This window comes from Lissotriton helveticus, chromosome 5_1, assembly GCF_964261635.1.
Source record: "Lissotriton helveticus chromosome 5_1, aLisHel1.1, whole genome shotgun sequence".
Taxonomy (NCBI): domain Eukaryota; kingdom Metazoa; phylum Chordata; class Amphibia; order Caudata; family Salamandridae; genus Lissotriton; species Lissotriton helveticus.
Genome location: NC_136065.1, coordinates 130512843 through 130538070, shown reverse-complemented (window position 1 = coordinate 130538070; position 25228 = coordinate 130512843). Strand labels below are relative to the sequence as shown.

The window sequence follows — 25228 nt, the reverse complement described above, 5'->3', positions numbered from 1 at the left end:
TAAGTTTAGGAGATCCTTAGAATGGCCTGTGTGATAGCGATGTAGTTTTTTTCCATATTGACCTTTGTCCTCTTTTACTTCTGAATTTTAAATTTATTTTTAACTATGTAATTGATGATTTTAAACTGAAATTTTACCTCTTTTTATAATAGCTATAATTATGTATGCTTATATGATATTACTTTGTGAATATCGAATAAAGCTTATTTTGAATCTTTGAATCAGTTACAATGTCAATAGTTTTAACTTTTGCAAATGTGACACCTATAGCATTTGTAATGCAATGTGTGTTGTATTTACGTGGCTTAGATGTATTGATATTACAAATAACAATGGCTTTTAATTTTGTAAATAATTAATACTTTAAAAAAAGTTATTGTAATTTATAATGGCAATAGCTTAAACGTTTAATAATAACTTTTGTGAAGATTATGTTCAGTGTATTTTATTGTGACGACAATCCAAGAACATTGCATTTGCACCTACACACACAGAGCCACACACATGTAGATGTGGTGGTGGTGGATGTGGGGGATATGGTGGTGGTGGATGTGGTGGTGGATGTGGTGGTGGTGGTGGATGTGGTGGTGGTGGTGGATGTGGTGGTGGATGTGGTGGTGGATGTGGTGGTGGTGGTGGATGTGGTGGTGATGGCGGTGGATGTGGGGGTGGATGTGGGGGTGGATGTGGGGGTGGTGGTGGATGTGGTGGTGGTGTTGGTGGTGGTGATGGTGGAGGTGGTGGTGGTGGTGGTGGAGGTGGTGGTGGTGGAGGTGGAGGTGGTGGAGGTGGTGGTGGAAGTGGTGGTGGAGGTGGTGGTGGTGGTGGAGGTGGATGTGGTGGTGGTGGATGTGGTGGTTGTGGATGTGGACGGAAGGGAAGGAAACAAGCTTCCGGGTACCGGTTTCTGGCATTACAGCCGTCTTCGGCCCGGCTTGCTTGAATCCTGATGGTGCAATGAGCAAGGGACTCATGTCTGAGTATACCCTTCCACGCTTAGGGTGGACAAAAATATTTACAACAAGGGGTGGTGAGGGACAGAGTCTCTGAATTGGCGTGGAAGGGTATACTCAGATGTGAGTCCCTTGCTCATTTCCTTCCCAGTGTAAGAATTGGCTTTTGTAGTCTGGTCTGCCCTGTTCCCATGATGCACTCGGCCAGGGACAGACTAATTTGCATACAGCCAGGTTCTGAAACTGGGATGGTGCAATGAGCTAAAAAACGGTGTTGGATCTAGCCCTGATCTCTTGACTGGGTGAGAGTACTCTGCTTAATTCAGAGACTCTGTCCATCACCACCCCTTGTTGTAAATAATTTTGTCCACCCTAAGCGTGGAAGGGTATACTCAGATGTGAGTCCCTTGCTCATTGCACCATCAGGATTCAAGCAAGCCGGGCCGAAGACGCCTGAAATGGCAGAAACCGGTCCCCGGAAGCTTGTTTCCTTCCCAGTGTAAGAATTGGCTTTTGTAGTCTGGTCTGCCCTGTTCCCATGATGCACTGGGCCAGGGACAGACTAATTTGCATACAGCCAGGTTCTGAAACTGGGATGGTGCAATGAGCTAAAAAACGGTGTTGGATCTAGCCCTGATCTCTTGACTGGGTGAGAGTACTCTGCTTAATTCAGAGACTCTGTCCATCACCACCCCTTGTTGTAAATAGTCAAGGTTGAACAGCAATTGTTGAAACATCTGAATGCGCTTCCTAGGTGGGTATACACACATACACAACTTGCAACCAGTCAATTCAGCATCTAAACAGAGAAAGCACCAAGTATAGATTGCGGGTGCACATTGTCTGTTACCAGAATGCAGCCGAACGTTATTAAGAAACCGCAAAACCCTGCGATGAGGACGAGTACTCCTTACGACGAAGGAATTCGGCAAAGCAATTCACCGGCCACGGTGAGTGACACACGCCTTCCTCTTGACATACACTGAGAGTGCAGACGGTGTATTATGAACGCGTTAAAAGCGGATATGGAACACAAGAATAAACAGAAGGGAAAATAATGTGATGGGGACCGAAAATAATGACCATAACCCTGCGATGAGGACAAGTACCCTTTACGACGAAGGAAGTCGGCAAAGCAATTCACCGGCCACAGTGTGTGACATGTGCCTTCATCCCGACATACACTGAGAGTGCAAGCGCTCGTGTATAGAGTAGCGGATGGTGTATGAATGCGATAAAAGCGGATATGGAAGAACGCTACATTAAACAAGACGGAGGGAGAGAAGGGGAGGGGGGAGGAGAAATGCGACACGGCGGGCAGGGGAGGGGGCGGAGCGGGGAGAGGGTGTGAAAGCAGCAGGGGACTGGAGTGCGGCTGAGGGAACTGATGTGCACGCGCTTTTAAGCTCAATGAGCATGGGCATTGAGCCTAAAAGTCACGGGCACTGCAAGGAATCGCCACGATTCCTTGCAAGTTAGTTAAAGAGTGGTTAAGCCCCAATAGTCTCGCAAGCTCGATGCGCATGCGCATCGACAGGCGAGACCTAAAAATGTGATGCAGTTAACGGCAAGACACGCACACAAGTGTTAAATATGATTCCTGTGTACCTGAAACAAACCTTGACTAATAGTTCAATGTTGGTGAACTGAAAGTTTTCATTAGTGATACTCTGTTCTTTACCAAAAGGCAGATAAAGTTATTTGAACCCAAAAACATTCACTATCACACTTGGATATTACTGTTTCTAAAGCCAGTTGTCGACCGGGGTCACCTGCTTCAGGAGGTCTGCAGGTGGGATTGCACGAGATGACCCGGAAGCAGTCCAGTTTTAGGGTTACCAACAAGTGCTGGCTGAATGTGTTTGCTCAGAAAGGGCATAGTGCTTGCACTTTTCTACAGTGCTTTAAAAGCAGTGCTGGAATTGGAAAATATGTACTCCAGGAACCCATAAATTGGCAGTCAAGGTGTGAAAGAAGAAAGGGGGTGGAATCCCGAGGGTTGGAGCTTTAAAAGCAAAGTTTAACTGTCAACATTTATGTTTTTTTTTTAATCTGCCACAAAGAAATCGGCAACAGAGCACATAGGTGACAGTAAATCTGTCTTAGATTACGTAATTGATCACAAAGAGGCTGCATTTTAAAATATCTTACAGGGTTAAGACATCGACTGCAGAGATCATTGTGTGCCCAGTAATGTTTAGTTGATTATAATAGCAAGAAGATAATTCAAGTATTGAACACAGTACTTTTTGGAGAGTTCTGTGTTTTGTCTAGTCCCAGTTTTCAGAAAGTAGCATAGAGGGTCAATGTGCCTGATGCAAAGCATATTGTGTAACATGCAGATCACAGATTTATATTTTATTTAGATAGGTAATTGGGCTACTGCTTTTGACACTGGGATCATTTTGTTATTTCCAGTTCGTAAGTTGCAGATCTACTTACATAGCACAGTGAGCTATTTACCAGCATCCAGGAACTGCGTGGAAACCATAAGTCGTGGCTTTAGATCCTTATAGTTTTTTTTAAGCAATCTGTTATTCTAAGAATTCATTTGGAAAGTACTAAAGTCCTGTTGGTACAGACAATAAAAATCACTATGTTAAGTTTTATTTCGTGACTGTTTTTGTCCTGGCCATTTACTTTTAACATGTACTAATTTACTAAGATTTGGTACAATGAAACGCAGCAAGACAACTTGCTGTGCCGTGTCAAATGGAGAGAGAAGAAGCGCCATAATTACTAACATATGGCGCATTCCTGCTCTCTCTCTCTATGCGCTGGTGCACTTGTAGCTGCCAAGGTCCAATGCAGGCATCCTTTTGCTGTGGTGCAAGGGGGCCTGCGTTACAGCCAGGGTCGTTTTTGTGCACGAAGGAGCATCTTCCTGCACAAACACAATTCACAGGGCATTTTCCTCTTTCTGTGTGCTTTAGAAAGAGCAAATAACTAGGATAAATACACATAGTTCTCCTCGTTACACCTCATCTGGGAACAGCAGAGCATTTTAGCACATTCGAACGTTTACTGATCTGGGCATCTGGGAATGCACCAAAAACCATGGGTGGATGCGTGGGAATGTCCACGCTCCATGCATGGAGCGTCTTCCCCACGCAGTTTCACTCCAGATCTACTGGGCCATGCAGAACCATGCAAGGTGGCTCTGGGTGGAATAGTAAATATCACTTAAGGGCTTGAGTTGCCTTACTTCGCCTGGAGTAATGCAAGGACAGTGCAAGCCCTTGATAAATCTGGGCCATAATGTCTACAAGTATGGATATGTGATTCCTACCCCTTTTAACCCTCATTGTCTTATGTAACATTTCCTGTACAATGATTTGCACATGTGCATGATTTATTGTGCCTGTGATGTAAAGCGCTCTAACACCCTACACTGAGTAGCGCTATAAAAAGATTCAATTTAAAAAAGTAGGTGCTATTTCATTCAATATTTTTGTAATTACTCATACAGACAGATACATCGTGCTTTCTTACAGGGTAAGCACATCTCTTACATAGGGAGGAGTTGAACAAAGTTAAAAACCTGCCTCCAATAGTTTTCCTAAGTACTTGTGAGGTGGTAAGAAGCTGTGCCCCCTTATTTCCTTCCATTGCATTGGAATATGAAATACAAGAGAGCTGATGGTCGTTTGATTGTAGGCCTTTGCTTTGCTCCCAGCTAGATTTTAAAATAGGAAAGCACCCTCGTTGCACTCTACTGCAGAGAAGTGAATTCAGGCAATGTGCGGGTGATGCGTATGTCCTGGTGTCAGAAAATTACATAAGGACAAACTCGGCATGTTGCTCTGGGCAAATAGCTGCCGGAACCGGGATCCAGCGGGTTCCCCCTACTTTCCTGCACTGTGTGTAAGCCCAACCACCTATGCTCCCAGTTAATCGGCCAAGTTCAGGCACGGGGAGGGAGCTTTTGGAGTTCTTGATTGGCTACCTGCCAAGTGCCGACACCCTTTGATTTCGGTATTCAAAAACATGCGAATACCCCTATGGTGAGCCTGGTGCTTTGCTGCGCAAGTAAAAAACAAAAATTAAAAAGTATTAGACGTTCAGAAGAAAGGTTCAATATATTCTAATATTAAATATATATTTTACATAGAGCGTTTAAGTAGAATTTTCTTTACGGCAAATATGTGTCTATGCACTTAACAACGAATCTAAGCTGGTACTGGTTTCTCTGTCAAACCTTCTGAAATGTGTCAACGAAAAATTCTTCGGATGCAAAACTTTCAAATTCGGTGCGGGTAAATAAAGCATGCGGCGCCTCTCTGCATGCGGTAAATACTCACGAGACTTGCTCAATTTGCAATTAGGAAATACGAAGGGACTTCGTTCGAGTATCCTCGCCACACATTGGGTTAGGCGAGGTTATTACCCGAACTAGCGTGTGCCGATACTGTATTGACTGAAGGTGGCGCTGTTGGACAGGCCACAAGAGGATTTCCACGCAGAATTTTGAAAAAGGAGAGAGACTGACTGTGAAGTTGTAGTCTTCACCCTTTTAATGAGGACACTGACGCTTATAATCTGTGGGAGATCGTCGATTTATTTATACAAATACAATGCAAGAAGAGCGCCGAGCGTCTTACTGCTTCCGCGCTCCGGTCGCTCGCCACTGCGCACTTTCCTTTCGCGCATGCGCATTCCCGCCTGCTCTCACGTCCTTGCGTGTTGCGTCACCACGCGACCGCAAGTACTAGAGCGCAACACTACATATCTCCCCTTTTTATACACATACAAAGGCGTGCTGTGAATCCACAGGGTTTAACATTCCCCCAGTTCAAAGTCTCTGAGATGAGCAGGCCTGACCACCATTCTCCCAGCACGTGTGCGTCTTACCGGCGTAGAGGCTTCTCGGGCACCATCTTCTGCAGGGCTAGCCATTCTGTCTCTCTGCTGACTCAGTTCATTTCTCTTGGGTGTCATGCCCCTTTCGGCCTGCACTTCCTCCACTCCTGGCGCCTCCAGATCTTCTCCCTCAACGTGCGATTCTCCTTCCACTTGGCTTTCACTTTCTGCATTCATTCTTCCTTCGCTGCCTCTCGGTCCTTGAACTTGTCGGTCTTTCTCTCCTTCCACGAGCCACTGTAGGATCTTGTTGATTTTGGCCATGCGGTCTTGGGACCATACATTTCCGTCACTGAGTAACGCCGCTCTATCATATGCTTCTTCTACTTGCATGGGTGGGCTGTACTTGCTTTCTCCTTTCCTTCTCAGTACTGCCAGCTTGACTCTCACCCACTCCCCTCTTTCGAGGGCTGTGTCCTTCACGTGTCTTCTCCTGTTGTAATGTTCCGTATACACTTTCTGGGCCTTCTCTAGATTATGCTCGACTACAGCAGGTGACCATTTGCTGGTGACAGTCTTTTCCCTCCAGACTACATTGTCCCTCGTAAAGGGGTGCCTGCCTCTTAAGATTTGGAAGGGGCTGTACCCTGTAGAGGTGGGGGTAATCCTGTACGCCCATATCATACTCTGGACTTCTTTTTCCCAGTCCTTTCCCTTCATGATGGCGGCTTGTATGGACCCCATGAGGACACGATTGAATCTTTCCACCTGTCCGTTGCTCGACGGGTGGTACACTGAAGTGTGTTTGGGTTTGATTCCGTTTCTTTCTGCGTACTTATACCACTTCTCGGATGTGAATTGGAGGCCATTGTCACTCAGGATCGTTCTCGGGATCCCTTCTCTCTCTTAGTACTCAGGCAACATGCCCATGACTCTCCAAATTTCTCACTAAATCTGACAGTGTTACCCTACAACCATCATTTTCAAAATGAGTAACTTTTTGAAGTTGTTAGTGATAGATCTGGGCATACCAAACAACGTCCATCACAGTCTTCTGGGGGCGATGGGTCACTGGCCCCCAAGATACAGAGACAATCTTACTCTAATCCTTCAACCTTAAGCAAGTAGAGATGCTTGGAAAAGTACGTACCTTTATGCCATGCTGTATTTTCATGTGTAGAAATTATAGGCAAAGGTATTTGAAGCCAGAACCGTGTTCAAGGAGTTAAAACGCACCAAGCGATAAAGTAATCTTATTAAATAGCCTAGTATTAGTTCGGTTTTTTTGTTGCCTGAGTGATTTTAACGTGAAAGGTAAGTGCTAGCAGCACCGTGATTTTCACAGCTAGTGAGGCTGCACCCTAGTAACACCACTGCTGCTGAGAAACATGTGAAGGAGTGGTTGTTAGTATGGTTGTGTCAAATAACATGTTTTTGGCCGACATTTCTTTCCCTCAGCATGGGATAAAAAGTTACCCGTCCCACAATGCATTTCGGCGGAATAAGGCCGAGGCGAGCAGCTACTCACGCTTGGAATGGCGTCCTCCAGCAAAAACTTGGATTTCTTCCTCCTGACTGCTCGCTGCTTCTGCGGCTGGAACTCGAGAGGGAGTAAACTGCGATTAAAGAACAAGAAGAGAAGAATAAAGCACCAGGGCATGGCATGGCACCGACCAGAGAGCTCCAGTCGCAGTAATGTATGTATGAGGTATTTCTATGGCGTGAACTTGGCCAAAAGGCGCAGAGCGCTGTACAGAATTAAACACAACCAAAGTCAACGAGTGGCAGGAGAGGTAGCTATTTTGTGGACGAGTATTGCACTGTGATACAGTCAGGGCCACTGGATTTATGCAGCAGGGGAGTACCAAAATATGTGTAGGGTTAGCTTAATAATGCAGAAAGAAAAGTCAATTTATGTGGAATAATGCGGCACATTTTGTTATAGTATCACACATCACTATTTTATCATTTTTACACTAGGTAAAAGAGTCTGGGCATAGGTTTCACCACATTGATACTGATTTAGCAGCCACCTATGGCAATAAGAAACAGAAGGGTAACAAGTCAACTGTTGGGAAAGGCCTCCCAATGAACTACAACACATGTTGCTGTGTTTTTAGTAACTTTTGGCCAGTTTGAGGTAGAAACAACATTTTCATAGTTAAAATCTGTTATTTGTCAAACACGGCAAATCCATATTGAAGTGAAAAACGCTGTGGCTGCAAAAAAAACATAAATAAAGACACCCTAGATATTTAAGAGGTGTGTTTTCAACTGCTTCCTAAACTGGAGCAGAATTGGAGCAGCCCTGATGGAAATAGGGATGCTGTTCCAGATCCTGGCTGCATGGATGGAAAAGGCATGCTACCTTGAGTTTTCTTTTCTACTTTTCTTGGTTTTCTGCCTGGTGGTCCTGGCTGCAGGTGTACTGAGAACCACCGGAGATGGTGACCTTGTCTATAAGATAAAGGGGTGAAAGTCGTCAAGCCTTTGTTAATGATGCATCTAGTTTTGCAGATAGTGCAGTCCGGCAAGGGGAGCAGACAGAGTGTCATCAGGATGGGAATGATGTTATATTTATTCTGGCCCTGGGTGAGAGGTGCTGTGGCATGAAGAATACCCTTAAAAGGTGCCAGTCTGAAGTTTGGAATGTCATGTGGCAGGGTGTTAACACCAACCACAAGCAAGAATACAAAAGCTTGAACAAAAGTTCTGAAGTCACTTTCTGGAGACACAGTTTCGCTTTCTTTAGAAGAGAGAGCTGCTACTAGGCCGTCTTTCATTTTTTTGGGCAATGTGTTCCTTTAATCATAAGGTTGGTGTCCAGGTTGAAGAAAAGTGACTTGGCTCTGGGTGAAAGTTGTGGTTCACAACTTCATGCCATGTACTTTCCAACTACTCACAGTGCCAACCATTGTGTGTCTCTCCATTTCGTAAAGCTTTACAGTAGCGTCAGGTGTGTAAAATAGAGAATTATAGACGGTTGGCAGCGAGTGAGGAGGGGTCCAATGTCTCTTGGCAGATCAAACTCCCACTGTCCATCTTCAGAATCTCTGGTCATGGCTGCATTAGGCTCTGTCCACCAGAGATTACATTGGCATTAACTGTATCACTCTTACACCAGTCACAATGAACAACTCTCTCTCCACTTATGAGCCAAAATAGTGAACTCTCTTAGTACTCAGGCAACATGCCCATGACTCTCCAAATTTCTCACTAAATCTGACAGTGTTACCCCACAACCATCATTTTCAAAATTAGTAACTTTTTGAAGTTGTTAGTGATAGATCTGGGCATACCAAACAACGTCCATCACAGTCTTCTGGGGGCGATGGGTCACTGGCCCCCAAGATACAGAGACAATCGTACTCTAATCCTTCAGCCTGAAGCAAGTATTGGAAAAATGACAGACAGGTCATTTGTAGATTTGACCTGCAGTACGTAGATAAGTGGTTATTGGAAATAGGAGATTAACCCACCTACACCGCAGTACACCTGCAATATAGCCAGTACCTCATATTTGAGTGTTTTGCTTCAGTCCTGCAGCAAATTTAAAGTCCCATTCACAACTTGGGTAATAGTTAGCCTTATTTGTAAATTGGGGCTACAGTAAGCAGAATCAACAGTATGCGGACAGAGGAATTGGAAAAGAGTAGTATGCATCCTGGAACCAATTCCAGATGGGATAGATTTAACTTTCAGGGCGTATAAGGTCTAGGCTACCGACAGACTTAGGAGTCTGTAGGCAGAACTATTAATTCCAGTATATAACATACATTTACAGTGGGCTTTAAATCAGTCTCCTGCCCATGGCTGGTTAGCTGTGTAGTCTCTCTCACCTCCCGGCTCTTGGTTCGATGGCTTTCCTCCCTGTTCTTGAGTTTCTCCCGGTAAGGAGCATTTTAGTCCCAGTGTTCTGGCTGGATGAGCTGTATCCTTTATTTTATTTATTCATTTGTAGAGCGCCTGGTTACACCAACGGTGTGTCCCCGCGCTGAGACATATCCAAATGAATAAACTGCTGTTCCTACGTGGCTCTTACGCTGTCCTTTCATCAGTTTTTGAGAACAGCCATGTCTTCAGCTGTCTGCGGAAGATACTTTTGCTGGCTTCCGTTCTGATGATGCTTGGCAGGGTGTTCCAAAATTTAGGTGCTAAGTACCTGAAAGAGTGAGCCCCCATTCGGGCTTTGAATTTTTTTGGGACATTCACCAATGCCATGTCCATGGATCTCAAATTTCGTCCTGGGATACATTTAGTCAGTAGTGGTTGCAGGTATCTAGGGCCTTTGTGTGAGAGGATGCAATGACAATAGCACATTGCCTTAAACATGGCTCTCTTCTCCACTGGCAGCCAGTGTAAGGTAGTCAGGGCTTTCTTTGTATTAGTTCTCCTTGGAAGGCTGAGAACCAGGCGCGCCGCAGCGTTTTGAAACCTTTGCAATTTAGCTAGGCCTTTTTTGGAAGCACCTAAATACAGTAAATTACCAAAGTCTAATTGTGAAGTGATTACTGCATGTACTATGGTTTTGTGCCTGGCTTTGGATGGTAATAGATCTATAACTTTCCTCAGGGTTTTCATGGCACCATAGCACTTACCCACTACCTTCCGGATCGGATTATCAAATGACAGTTTGGAGTGAAACCAGATTTCGAGATTAATCACCTCTGATTTTGGGTGAGGGACTTGGCCCAGAACTTCTGGCCACCATGCAGATGACCAGATGTAGGTGTTTTAGCTACCACCAGTACCTCCGTCTTATTCCCATTTAGCTTGAGGCAGTGGTTTGAAATCCAGTCAGCCACCTCGTCTAGACACTTGGCGAAGCGGGTCGCTGCCTGAACTTTGTTTTGGGATAGCGTTACAATTATTTGTTGTTAATATAGTTTAATAGTTAATTAAAACCATAAACATATTCAAAGGTGCCCATCTAACATATTTACAAGATTAAAAAAGCAATGCAAAAACAACATTACATTTCCCGTTATAAAATAATCCGGTTATAAGCCAACAATACACTTCATAATAAAAAACACATTCTACCTAAGAAAGGCTGGAGAAGGCCTGCATATGTAGTACCCATAAAGTGCCTGGCACTTGGCCGTGGTCCTTCTGCAATGTAGACCCCAAGATCATAATCTGGCTGAGGCGCATTGTCGATTTTGGCACACCCACCTAAAAAACTCATCCATGGTCCATTCGAAGCAAGGTGACCACTGTACATAAAGAGTCATGTGCATTTGTTCAACAAACTCAACAAGGAGGGCGTGGTTGGAGATTAATTAACATGCCCCTAGCAGCCCACTGAGGCCTTAGTATGCGGCGGGGTAGGGAATGCCACGCCCCTAGCAACCCACCTTAGGCCTAAGTGTGCGGCACAGCTTCACTAAAAGTGTACTGTTGAGCCTGCAGTGGCTAAAGTTTCTTGAAGAAGGGTAGGGAATTAACACCTCTTTACTCTTGACACCTACTTGTAGACATAACCTCGCAAGGCGGTATAGGGATTGAGATACCACTAGCAACCCGCCATTGGCCAAGACATGCAGCACTCTACAGAGGGGAGGGTGCTATTAAGCCTGCGGTGACCAAAACCCTCATCTAAATGGAATGGGGGGAATGAAACCTTTTGCTCTTACCTCCCCTCTGTCAACTCATTCTGGCACTTTCAACCCTAAGTGTCCTTTTTGGATTTGGATATTTAATATATCCATAAACTGTAGCAGCCGAATATTGAGCATCATGTCCCTTGGGTTGAGCAACTCTAGTGCTGCTGACCTGCAAGTCCTGATTCAGAAGCCCTTGAATTTATTACGCAGTTGAGCCCTCCGCTGCAGACCCAAGCTGGGGCAGGTGCAGAGGATGTGCAGCAGAGTTTCCTTTGTCTGGTGACATAAATGGCACGTCATATCACCCCCATTGCCCACCACCTTGCCACTTGAGTTTAAAGTCTAGGGTAGGTAGCACGCCCAGTCTCATGGAGAGTAACTTCTTTTTGATTTTGAGAGAGTAGCCGGCCTTTAGATCGTGATATGTGTTTAGCACCAGCCACTCAAGCTCTCGTTTGGCTACCGCTCCTTTATATTCCTCCCCGTGCTGTAGTCTAATGGTTTTGTTCACTATTCTTTTGAACACTTCTTTGCTGGTGCTCAACTGCCAGAGCTCACCCAGACCAAGTTTCTCAAAGCTTTCCTCCAGATATCTTTTCAAGTAGCCCATGCCTCTTGGAAGGCTGATTTCAGACCAGCCATAATAAGTGACTCTTTGGCTGCATTCTTCAGTTTATGGCAGAATTTTATGAATGGCCTGGTGAGTGTTTGCTTTAATGGCTTCTTTCTGTGGGGCGAACAAGACTCTTGAGTCTAGCTTAACCCCAAGGTAAACCTAGCTGGATGTCCCATCTATTGTTGTTCTGTTATCGAGCCACCTGCTCTTCTTAGAAATGCGCCGATTTAGCGACATAACCTTGCTTTCTTCAGGTTGAGTTCGAACTGATTGTCGGCTGCATATACAGCTAAGCAGTTTATCAGCCTGGCGTAACTGAGAAGCAACAGGTTGTCTGCATATAGGACAATTGATAGCGGGAGGCCGCTAAGGCTGGTGGCGTGGGAGATCACCTCATCCAAGGCAGGAGACAGGTCTGAGAAATACAAATTGAATAAAAGAGGTGCAAGAATGCACCCATGTTTAAGACCAATCAATGTCTTCACATCTTTCAATAGATGGATACTGTCTCCAACCTTGATCTCGACCCATGTTTTTGTGTACAGCAGCCTGAGAGCCCTCAAAAGGTTGGGCGAGATTCCCCAGCGATGAAGCTTTTCCCACAGTTTGTTCTACGGGACACAATTGCACGCTGCTTTAACCCCTTCCGTGCTCATGACGGCCGGGCGTCATGAGCCATGGTGGGTGTGTACGCACGATGGCCGGGGGCTGTCTGAACCACGCCCAAGAATGGAATGTCCAGCACCGCGGCGGAATTCGCGCCACAGCCAAGGTGTTAAAATCAACAAAACACAGAAACAACGGTGTGGCCCATGTCCTCAGATCTTGGAGCAGTAATGAGGAGAAGTATTTGAGATCTATGTTCAGAAGTGCAATTAGACAATAGCAGTTCGGCAACGAGGCCAAAACTCCTTTAAAGATTGGATTAATGATTAAACTCCTCCAGCTGCCTAGAGTGACCCCCTCAGCCAGAACGGTGTTAAACATCACAGCCAGAAAACTTGCACATGTAAATGTATTCCGTTTGATATTATTTGAATATTCAGCGCTCCATGGGAGTGCACATGTTTCCTTACCCCCATCCGATTTTTTCTTTTGATCTCCTGACTTGCTTTTTCCTCCCCTACTCTATAATGTTCTTCAGACTGTTTTCCATCCCGCTGCCTGTGTTAACTTCTAACTTTTGCTTTGGTGGGCCCAGCAGCTGCAACGTGCTTAGGGACCATCTGCTTCCTTTCTTGCGTTTCATGAGCACCTTTAATTTTCTTTTTTTCACATTTCAGCTTATCATTCTCACATGGCAGTCTGTTATGAAAGGATGGTAAATTAGCAATGGCTGTGGTGCTTTACGATGCATGCTTACTTCATGGCACAGACATTGCAGCACACAACATGACCAACATGTGCACATGCACGACAAAACATGCTTCTGCATCGGCAGCAATCTTGGAACAGGTTTCTTTTAATTGCAAACCCATTCAAAGTTTGGGACTGTGTCTATACATGCGTCTTAATGCATGCATTTACATGCCACTGCCAAAAAGTATTGGCAAACCATGACCTTTTAAAACTGAGACCTATTGGCTTTGCCAATGTTTATTTTTTAACAGCAGAGTCTGTGCTTCTCTGTGACCCAACAGAGTCTATTATGAATCGAGTTTCACATATTAAGTGCTTTAAAAATACTCATCATATCTGAAGAGCATGGAGATTTAGTCTGAACGCAGCTCAAACTCATCTATGACGTGCTCGATTCGATGTACATTGAAAAAACAGATTGCTAACATGCTGCTTTGGTGACGTGTGCTCCAAACACAGCTCTACGCCCCCATCAAAAAGAAAGGAGTAATGCAGAGAAAGCAGATTCAGATTCATGCAAGTGTTGGCTCCATCAGTTGCCTTTCTACGTCAATCACCCTAGGTGGAAAGGGTATGGCTGATGTGGCGCCCGGGTTGGTTGATGTGGCGCCCGGGTTGGCTGATGTGGCGCCCGGGTTGGCTGATGTGGCGCCCGGGTTGTTCTATGCCACAGAGACTTACCCAAGAAGCCTATTTAAGGAAGGAACATTTGGGGATGCTTGCATTCCAGGTTAGAGGGGGCACTGTCTACCAGCTCTGGGCTTGCCAGTCCCTTTCTGAGAGAGGTCAAGGCTGGTCTGCATATATCTGATCCTCTTCTGACATGGCGGTGAGAGCAGGGAGTGCTGAAAGGGCACTTGTGGCAATTACGAGTAGTTCAAGATTAATTCAAGCATTCCTCCCTTTTCTTTTTGTAGTGATTCGACCCAGCCTAGGGCATGCATGGTATTGCAAACTGCTAATTTTACTGTCATATAGCCTCTGTATTTTGTTTGCGTACCTGTTTTTGTGTAGGCACCTGGCTCGCCCTTTCTTTTTCAGCTCGCTGGACCCATTCTCCATCGGACCAATCATTTTGTCAGGTAGAAGCTTGCTTGGAGGGTTCGGTGGCACCCGAATTCTGAGGCGGAAGATGCATTTCTTCTTTTTTATTTCCTTACCACAAAGGAATCTGGGAGAAAAACCAAAGCATCACAGTCAAGGGAAAAAATAGTCTTAAAGTGTGCCAATTTCACTTGAGAATAAGGCATATTACAAACACAAGCTAGGCAGTAGTTTGCTTCAGACTCCCATTTTTGTGGGCATTTGATTGAAATTGTTTTACAGAAATAGGGAACTTAAGTGAAAGCTTCGTCTCCCTTCTGTTTGTGCCTTGATCCTGGGGGAACCATTATTAAGTGGCTGCAGGTAGTGAGTGGTGCACATAAGTTTGAGGGAAACTTTCTTTTCTGTACAAAAGCTATAGAATGCTTTCCACAAGGTGTCATAGGATTGCATTAGTAGAGATGCACTGCATTGCCAGCATGAGGCCCTAGGCTTCCACTGCTGCAGGATTTGTGCTTTCATAAGGTGGGTAAGTCAGCAGATGTAGGTCATTACCTGTTGGTGACAGGGAATTGTGGAATACTCTTAGAAAATGTACTTTTCTTTTTAGGTATATGGTGAGCTCCCCCGGATGCAATTTTTATTTTTTTTACCTGGAGCGCTGAAAATCCGCACACTAATTATTATTAATTACTCTGCTAATTATTTAAGCCATGGTGGTAAAAAGGATGGCATTTATTTTGATTAGTGCCTGTCACAGTAAACTTCTTACAGAAATGCACCAGTATTCTGCCTGCTCAAAAATGCTTGTCACTACTGGTAGAATAAACAAACATATATCTGACAAAACAGGCTCCTAGGAATTCAGCTATTTGGTCCAGGTCACTGGCCTCCCACCTGCTGGTGGTGTCAGTCTGGCTCGAGCAGAGAGGAGCTCGTGGTGTGTACAAGGCATGGCCAGAATGCTGGCCAGTACCACGCCAAAGGCTTGGGATCATAGCACAATCACAGGTGAAAAGCACAACAAGAGGACTCCTAAAATCCAGCATCCTTTGTAAAGTCTGTGATACCCCAAGGGTGCGGAGTTGAGTGTGAGCATGAGTCAGACATATTTTTGTAACCATTCCAATAGCAGACTTGCAATTATATGCTCTGTGAGTAGAAACTGTGTCCTGCTTAGTTACCCCTGCATACCTGCAGCAGTGTCTATATGAAGCGTTTGTGTACTGCCTCGTCTATGACTTATCAATAAACAGAAATGTTTTATTGACACCTTTATTCGAAGCTAAGATTGGATTGTGCAGAGACCGGTGGCCCGTCTCTGATGCCATTGCACCGGGCTGCCTCATTGACAACCATGCCCCTGATTACCATCGGGGCATGGCTGTCAATCCTTACACTTAAACTCTTCTGGGCCCTGAAGACAATATATTCTGCTTATTAGTTCACATTGCCTGCACTTAGCCCTTCCCGAGACCATTATCTCAATAGGGACAGGACTCAGGTGCTCCTACAGTGCTTAATTTGTAAAAATAAAAGATAAACAAAAAAATAAGAATTAAAGTTTAAAATACCAACAACTGAACCCACTGTCACAGTGGCTAGTTACTGTGACTAGCACCCTGACCAAAGACTCCACCATGTTTTGGAAAACAGTTAAGGCCCCTTTCTTAGCTGACGAAACTGCGACACAGCATTTAGATGTGGCAGTACCCGCCGATAAATGGGTAGCACATTACTCGCAGATTTTCGGGGACAACCCCCCGACAACCGAGGCTCCCAGTTCAGATGCGGAAGCTCCCACTAGCAATAACATTTTCCCTATTGACCTCCACTTCGATCTAGTGGAGGTAATCACAGCACTGACTGCCTCAAAGACCGGTAAGGCGCCCGGCCCAGACGGGGTACCCTTAGATATATTTGTGAACAATATAGATCTTTGGTCTCCAATTGTCACACAGGTCATGTCTGCAGTTACTCAGATTGGCCTTATTGACTCTTGGTCTACCTCTGTGCTCTTGCCCATTTTCAAAAAGGGAGATCGGGATAACCCAGCCTGCTACAGGCCCATCTCCCTTTTGGATTCCCTAGGCAAGGTTGCCGGCAGACTTATCCTGGAGCGATTAAGGGACTGGGCCACAGAGAATAAGATCCTAACTGATTTACAGTTTGGGTTTCAAGAGGGCCTAGGCACAGTGGAGCAGGCCTTAAACCTGACTTTACTTATAGGCAAATACGCTGGGGCCAAAGGCGGTAAACTTCATCTAGTTTACGTGGACCTGAGTTCCGCATTTGATTGGGTAATTCATCTCAAGTTATGGGCGATCCTGAAAAACCTGGGTATAGATCCTGCACTGCTGAATTTTCTCCGAGAGCTATACTCGGACGCAAAAGCTTGTGTGAGATACGGCACCAAAGGGGAGCTTACTGAATCTTTTAACATCGAAAAAGGCGTAAGGCAGGGATGCGTCCTTGCTCCATTCCTATTTAACATCTATACTAATGGACTGGAGCAAGCGATGCTGGTTGACAGTAAAGATCTCCCCTGCATAAGCACCCGCCCTATCCCTGCATTACTGTATGCAGACGATTCAGTCATCCTAGCTAGGACACCCAATCAACTTCAGATCCAACTAGAAAAATACTGTGACTTTATGTCTTCTCTTGGTCTCAAAGTCAATAAGTCCAAGACTTTTGTCATGAACATTGGGAAGAGAGCCCAAAAATGTAAATCTCTCTTTATTCAGAAGACCAGATTAGAAACTGCTAATACCTACCCCTATTTAGGTATTCTTATTGATAATCATCTGTCCTGGAAACCTGCCATATCCAGCAAAAAACTGCAGTTTCAACGCACAACATCAGCACTGACTTCGTTCTCTAGGAAACTGGGTAAGCCCGCTCCTACTGTGCTTCTGAAGATCTACCAAGCTAAATGCATGAGCGTGGCTACATACGGGGCTGGAGTCTGGGGCTATGTGTCTGCAGACGAGCTACAAACCATAGAAAACTACTTTTTGAAATACATATTAGCCCTCCCCCGTAGTGCTCCTACTTACGGTGCCCATGTGGAACTCGGTTGGGAGTATCTGACTGACATCATCAGATACCGGCCGATTCTACTATGGCACCGCATATGGACCCAGGAGCAATGTCACCTAACTAGGTCATTAATATCTGACTGTCTCACTTTGTCCCACTGGAAAAATATTCCTTGGTTGTTATATGTATCAAAATTTTTGACAGATTTGAACCACCCTGCATATTTCACCGACCCTGAATCTCAATTGGGCATATCTAGAAAATCATTGAAAAAGCTATGTGCTGATCACTTAAGCGATCTTCGCCTGTGTTCTGAACTAGTCAAAAAGTCAAATGTTCATCTAACGATGGTCCAAAGTTCTTATGGCATTCAACCTTATTTGTCTTTTTTTCTGTCAAACCATGAGAGATATGTTTTAACCAGATTTCGGTTTGATGTATTCTATCGCCTTGTCTCACTGCCGGTGCCCTTAGACTGGTCACGAGAATTAGCAAACTGCCCCTGTGACGGTCTTACTCGCCAGTCAACACTGCATGTAACCTTTTTCTGCGCTTTTTATAAATCCCCGCGGAAACGTTGGCTGGTTCCATTGCTCCGGCACTTAGGTTTGAGAAGATGTAGACCGGCTCTTTTGGCACTTCAATACTTAAACATCAACACAACAAAGTACACCTGGGGGTCACAAAAATATGGTCGAACCAGAGTGGATCAAAACACCAATGCTACACAAAAGACACCATTGAAGACTTTATCCGTGTGAATGAGACGCGGGCCACGTTGAGGCTCAAGAGCATCTGGAGAAATGATTTCCATCAGAAGCCACACTGTACCGCCCTTTTTCTCATCATTTGGATTCTCCTCACCCAGGAGACAAAACGGCCGGTCAGATGTTACCGTGACCGAAGTGTGTGAGGTAAGGGATGTTTAAATGGTACACAAAAATACATTAAACGTGGCAACTGAAAAGGCAGTGTTGTAGTGATAAAGCGGTGATAAGTGAAGGAAAATGTAAAATTAGGTGATTAGGTGGACAAACAACATTTATTAGTGTCCCCAATCCCTAAGAATTAAAAAAGCAAGTGTGAGTGCGGGTTTCAAAAAAATCACCGCGCTCAATATTGGTCAACATGTTTCTGCATTATACTGAACCTAGTTTCAAAATGCATTCTTCAGGACCGAATGGTAAAAACACTGCTAATAGGATTAAAGAAAATAAAACCTGACCTTCAGGTATATACTCAACCGTATACTGTTGCATCACACGGTATTCAATCCACACGATAAGACAGACAAAATGAAGAAAAAGAACATGAAAAAGGTCACATTCCTTTGAGTAAATACTGTGATGAATGCACATGTAAAAAACACATATTGCCAGCTGGCAAAACTCACCCAAATTTGATGGTTGAGAGGCTTCACCCCACCTGGCTACAGCGCAGGTATGAGGAGCACCGCTCTATAAAGAATTCATAAGTAATTTCCTTAGAGCGCGAAAATGAACAAATACATGAGTTCACAATATGGCCATCAGCGCCCCACACGGTCTACACTATCAAAATGCGGACCATCCCACTCGCACTCAACCCCACTCGCCAGATATTGACAAACCAAGTGTAAATGGAGTTAACTGGGGTATCAATGGCTCAGAAATACGAGCGTGTCAGCAAGTAAATACACAGCTCAAAGTTAAAATGCCGTTTGGTAATTTCTAAACACCACGCTAGTGGTATAGATATTCAGCGCGATCTCAATCAGGCAGCCAGAGTTGCAATGCGCCAGATCTGACGATCGCTTGATCAGTATCATTCAGCGCGTTCACAAATAGACGCCCAACGCGCACAAGACAGGCTCACGCTCCCTTACCTGTCCGTCGGTGTCTCCTGGCAGTCTACTGTACTGCTTGGGGGGGCACCGATGTGTCTTCCAAATGGATAGATATGCACTTCCTCATTGTGCAAGCGAGGAGGCGATCACGTGATAGAATCACGTGATCACAAGCATGCTGGGATATGTAGTCCCACGCACAAAAGATGCAAAAAGTGCGTAAATTAGACTACAAGACAGGTCGGGCTGTGCACCAGTCATGAATATGGACCAAAACCAATTAGTCAGTCATAACCCCCCACCAAGAATGATTGTTAGGCAAATGGGATTAGATTTATAGAGGTACAGAAAAACTGGCGAAAACCCATACGATCACTAATCCAGAATACAAGTTCAGGCCTCACAAGGACATCCAGGGAATGGGTTCGTTGAGTCCCTCCTTGTCACTGTTAAGGCGATACACCCACTTCTGTTCAATTTTGAAGAGAAACCTGCTGATGTCAGTACAGGAAAGGGGTATTTGAGGTTGTTCTAGGACCGTCCAACAGAAGTCTTCAGGACCGTGTCCCTTTTCCAGGAAGTGTGCGGTGAGACGGGTGGCTTGTTTCTTACACCGCACTGTGCTTTTATGTTCTTGTAACCTTGTCCTGATCTTCCGGGTGGTCATGCCGACGTATCGCAATTGGCAAGGACAAGTTATTTGATATATCAGATTGCTGCTATTGCAGTTAGTGAACCTTTTCTGTGTCCACGGGCGATTAGTCCCGATATCGACCTCGGTTGATTTCTTGGTTTGGGGACAAACACTGCACGCCCCGCATGGATGGTGTCCAAAAACTGGGGGTAGATCCCACAGCGTCCCCACTTGCCTGGGTTCTTTATTACGCGGGCGCGTGTGGACCAATTGATCTTTTAGGTTCTGTCCTCTTTTGAAGGCGAAAATGGGTAAAGCGATATCATCGTTCCCAGTCTTCAAGATAGACCAATGTTTTTTTATGATTTTCTGCACCTGATTCGAGCGGGTATTAAATGTATTAACAAAGGCGATGCGATTGGTCTTCTCTTTTGGTGGCTGTATTTCTAGTAGGGACTCTCTATTATTGTTGGACGCCCTCTTCCTTGATTGCCTGATGATCTTTCTTGGGTAGTTCTTTTCACTCAGTTGGAATTCTAAGTTTTTCGAGTGAATATCAAAGGTTTCCTTGCTAGAACAGTTCCTTTGTACCCTCAAGAATTGCCCAAAGGGCAAGTTGTCTCTTAGAGCCCGGGGATGACAGCTGTCATACCTCAGTAGTGCATTTCTGGCCATCGGCTTCCGGTAGAGTTCCGATTGTATGCCATTAGTAGTGGCATATAACCTCAAATCCAAAAAGGCCAGAGATGTTCTACTATGTTCAATAGTGAACTTCAGGTAAGCATTCTTTCTATTCAACCAGTCATGGAACAGTAGTAGATCTGCTTCAGTACCCCGCCACACAACCAAAATGTCGTCAATGTATCTTTTCCATATATACAATGACGAAAGGTATGGATTGGTTGCCTTCAAAACCTCTTGCTGCTCGAAATGATGGACATAGAGGTTCGCCAGGCTCGGCGCAAAGACGCTGCCCATGCTGGTCCCTGACGTTTGCAGGTAGATGGTGTCCTCAAAGCGGAAATAATTTTCTTTCATGGCAATTTCAGCCAGATGCATGATGAAGCTCGTGGGCGTAATGGATTGAAGATCACTCTGTTCTAATAGTGCGCCGACCACTTCTAGAGTCTCAGTTTGGGGAATGGACGTATAGAGGGACTCTACGTCAAATGATACTAAGATGTCAGTTTCAGTGTTGTATTGTATTGTGGGTAGTAGTCTAAGGACATCCTTTGTATCCTGCAGGAAAGTAGGCATCGCTCTGACCATAGGATTCAAAAAATGATCAACAAAAGTTGAAAGCGGTTCCAAGACAGACCCAATTCCAGAAATTATCGGCCTGCCCGGTGGCGGCCGCTGAGGTTTGTGCACCTTTGGAAGGCAGTAGAAATAAGGAATTACAGGGAATTTAGTGATAAGGTATTGTCCTTCTTGGGGCGTTATCCACCCCTCACCTGTTGCTTCCTCTACCAAGTTGTTAATTTTGGTTTGTAATTTCTCTGTCGGATCCTCTCTCAATGGGAGATATGACCTCTGATCACTTAGTTGCCGGATGCACTCATTCCGGTATGTCTCAGTGTCTAAGATAACTATCGCCCCACCCTTATCGGCAGGCTTAATAGTAATCGTGTCGTTAGATGTTAACAGACGTAGAGCAAGCTGTTCGTCTTTTGGGAGGTTCATAAAATACTTAGACACCCCGTACGTTGCCAAAACTGTTGCCTGCTTCCTCAAAGCCTGTTTGAAAACTCATTCTCAGCTATTGGCAACTGTCTCCTAAGATTTTACTGACTACTGTGCTATTATTCTTGTATAAAGAGTGTTAGTGATTATTTGTAAAATACCTGCCTTCCTTAGCAGCAAATGAGCAAATTGAATTTTTTATTGATTATTGTGCTATTATCCTTGTATATAGAGTGTTAGTGTTTACCTGTAAAACGCCTTCCTTAGAAGCTAATGTGCACAATGAATTTTTATAATGTTGTAAGTTTTTAAAACGTACTTTTTATGATTGTAAATTCAATCGAAATAAAGTTATCTTTTGACTTTGACTAGTAGGGTGACAAAGAAGCACCGATAACCTGTGCATACTGACTCCAAAGAAAGGGAGACAAAGGAGGTTCCCTATTTTCAAAGTGATAGACATTTGGAAGAAACATTTTCACTTATTCAACTACTGTAAACCTACAGCCATTAAGAAATCAAGCTGTAAAAGGTGAGGTCTTGTTTTACCAGGGGAATTAAAGCGGCACCTCTATGAAATCATAAATGTTTATTCCCTTAGCATTTTTTCTCAAAACATCTTTCACACCTTTATTATTCTTCCATTTAGTCTGGTGAATTCTGGCCTAGTAGTTTGTGTTCAAGTAACGATCATAAGGCCCAACTGCATTTTAAGTAGGCTGAGGCTTCACTTTCTGTATTTCTACAGAATTATCAATATGTCTGCCTTTAATGCAGATGCTGTCTGTCCTTACCTTTCCAAGAACTTGTGTAAGAGTCAAGTCACTCAGATATAGACATCAACAAGACACCTGATGCAACATCAGTCTGGAACAAGTGCCTTGTTATCTCAATTTCATGGTCAATTTGTTTTAAAAAAAATGCATCTTAGACTAGCATCTTGATCCTCACTGGTTATACCCAACATTTCTACGGTGATGCTGGAATTTCCATTTAAAGTAAGATATAGTATAAAAGGACAGCCACTTGACCATTAGTCAGGAGAAGTATGCTGCTGTATCAAACTTTCAACTGAAAGGTAATATCGAGCCAAGTCCAGAAGCAGCTAATGCAACACGTGTTTGCCTTTCGCAGGGAACACGGCCTCCCTGACTACTGATAATTACAGCATTTGGCTGTAAATAGGTATTCAGTCCGCTCATTCTCCCTAAGAAAATCTAGATGCAAGCTATGGTACTAAATGCTTTCCTAGCGTAGCATATAGAAGTAGGTTTTAGGGTGTTAGATTTTTTAGATTACATTTTAACCATGGTAGAAATGTTCATGTTATTCTTGTTCACAACAAGCATTTGTGCTGTTGTATTCTGTGTGGTTATTTTAGATGTGCTGAGCGACATGGTGCACCTGCTGAAATAAATAGGCTTTTTTAGTTAACATGTCTTTTTCTTAGTGCAGTTTGTGTGTGTGGCATTAAAGAGAACAAAAAAGGTGTGTTTCTAATCACCACAATGTCTTTGGATCCCTGTTTAGGGACTGTTAGTAACCCAAAAGCATTGACACCACTTCAACTATGTATTGGGTGGGTTCTGCGGGGCTACAAAAATGTCTTTCACATACAAGTGTTGGTGTATTGGACCAAGTTGACACGTGTCACCCGTGGGTGTGAAAACAAACCTCGTAGAGCTGAGCCAGAGACTCAGTTTATGCATCGTGTTGCAAATCTTCAAAAAATGTCTATGTTTATTAACAAAGTTTTGGTTATTTTTTAATATTATGAAATACCAACTCTCCATTATCCCCCAGTATAACTGCTTCAAATATATATAAATGGCTCAGTGATGTAAATAGTCGCTGCTGACAAATGTGGTGATCTGCAGGCTGAATCCCTACAAAGCCAACGTTGCCCTTCATCCTGTCAACTTTTGTGATTTGATAATGTTATATTTGGTACCAGTAACATTTTTTATTTCAGTGCTAAGAAAATATTACAATGGTGATTTTAGGCAATTTATATACAAACAGGATATTATTTAAAATTATTATAAATGAATTCCAATATTCCAATAAAGCTTGTCAACTTCAAATATGGATCTTTCTGAATGTAATTTTTTGGAAGCAGATATCAAAATGAATTAACAATAACTTGAGATAAAAGTGAATGAATATACAATCCCATCAAATCATCAGCATGGCTGTTTCTGATCTTTGGCCACCTAGGAAGTAATACCCATAGCCTGGCAGGAAGTAATACTTTTCTCAATGATCTCGAAGGTAGCGCCTGCACGCCCACGTGTGCTTACCTGCTCTTATAACTGTTTAGTGCTTCCAGGAGGTACTGACTTCGTTCGGCCACTGGAGTGCTGCAAAGCTAACTCATAGGAAAGGAAAGGGGAGGAGTCAGTGTTTTTAATATGTGACAGACTTTTAAAGCAAGCAGCCAAAATCACAAAGTCACTGAAATATTCACATTAAACATGAAGAAGCCTCACATAATCATTGCATCTTTGACTGGTTATTCCAACTACAAACCGCAGGGGGGAGCCCTCGATCCAGCTTTGATTTACATGTCCGAGCTATCACGCTTAGGATGCACAATCAGCAGTGATTTTCTCATGCCGAATCTGCACGGTGTAATATCACGAATGAGTTCATCCTTTCATACGGAAGGGCGGATATTTCCGGCAAAGATGCCCTGTAAAGCATATGTACACGCACAAACTTTTCATACCCGGCCCCCACCTAACCCCCCACCCCCGGAAACAGAAGATGTTTTTTACTGAAATTTCCAAATTGGGGATGGGAAAGTTAAACGGCGGGGGTGGGAAGGAGGGCGGGGCGGGATTTGAGGGCTGGATGGGGAGCTCATGGGGTGCAGGAAAATACAATTCCTCCATGGGAAATATATTTCCCTGTGGAGAAAAATACTAAAAGTGATTTTTCACTAATGCGAAAGCAATTTTGCATGCGTAATTTTTTTTATGTATCCAGCTAATGACTCCGGATTATTACAATTACAACTGATTAAAAAACAAATTTCCAGGGGACTTTTGGAAATTGTGTACATTCTTCAATCTACACCACTTCCAGTGACTGAGCCGAGACTGTGATGAAAATGATGTCCATCTCTTGAGCCTCTTTTACAGGGCTGCATGCAGGCTAGAGTGAGTGCTGCTAGCTAGTAAGATATCCTCCTTTAGAAAGTCAACCTTGGTTTAAAGCACTTAACATCTGCAGCGCTATATGTGCAGCATCGTTTATGTTCTAACAGGTGTGTTTTAGCTGCTCAGCTCTAGGACTGTAGTTCTGATTAGTGGTGTTAATATTTGGTAGCGAGGTAGGTGGTGGTTGGATGCAAGAAGCAAAGACAGAAAAAATTGTCTAGAGTAGAATCAAAATTAGTCAGGGCTACATTTATATCACCAGTGTGGGATATCTGAGCGAGGATATCTGTAGGCGTGGAGGTGGGCGCATGGTGGTTCATCCTTGTCCAAGCCAGGGGGGGGGCCAGTTCAAAGGCTCACAAGCCTAAAAGAGGGACGTGGACTCTCATGGGTGAAGGGACCAAGTGGTGGTCTTTCCATGATCTTTCCATGGAACAGGCAGAACACTGAGGAATAATGGGATGAAAAGTCCTTTCTGATGCATATCTTGTAAATAAAGTGTCTG

At 44.1% G+C, this 25228-nt stretch overlaps 1 protein-coding gene across 3 annotated transcripts in view; it reads right to left on the bottom strand.

Moving 5' to 3' along the window:
• PHF19 (PHD finger protein 19) overlaps positions 1-25228 on the bottom strand; it is a 262877-nt gene that overhangs the window by 19840 nt on the left and 217809 nt on the right. For all 3 annotated transcript variants that reach the window (XM_078641878.1, XM_078641879.1, XM_078641877.1), the window contains 3 exons: positions 23863-23930; positions 14335-14505; positions 7282-7369 (listed from right to left, as the gene is read on the bottom strand). In XM_078641878.1, the coding sequence (XP_078498004.1) occupies positions 7282-7369; positions 14335-14505; positions 23863-23930 (327 nt within the window). The remainder of the gene's footprint in view (positions 1-7281; positions 7370-14334; positions 14506-23862; positions 23931-25228) is intronic.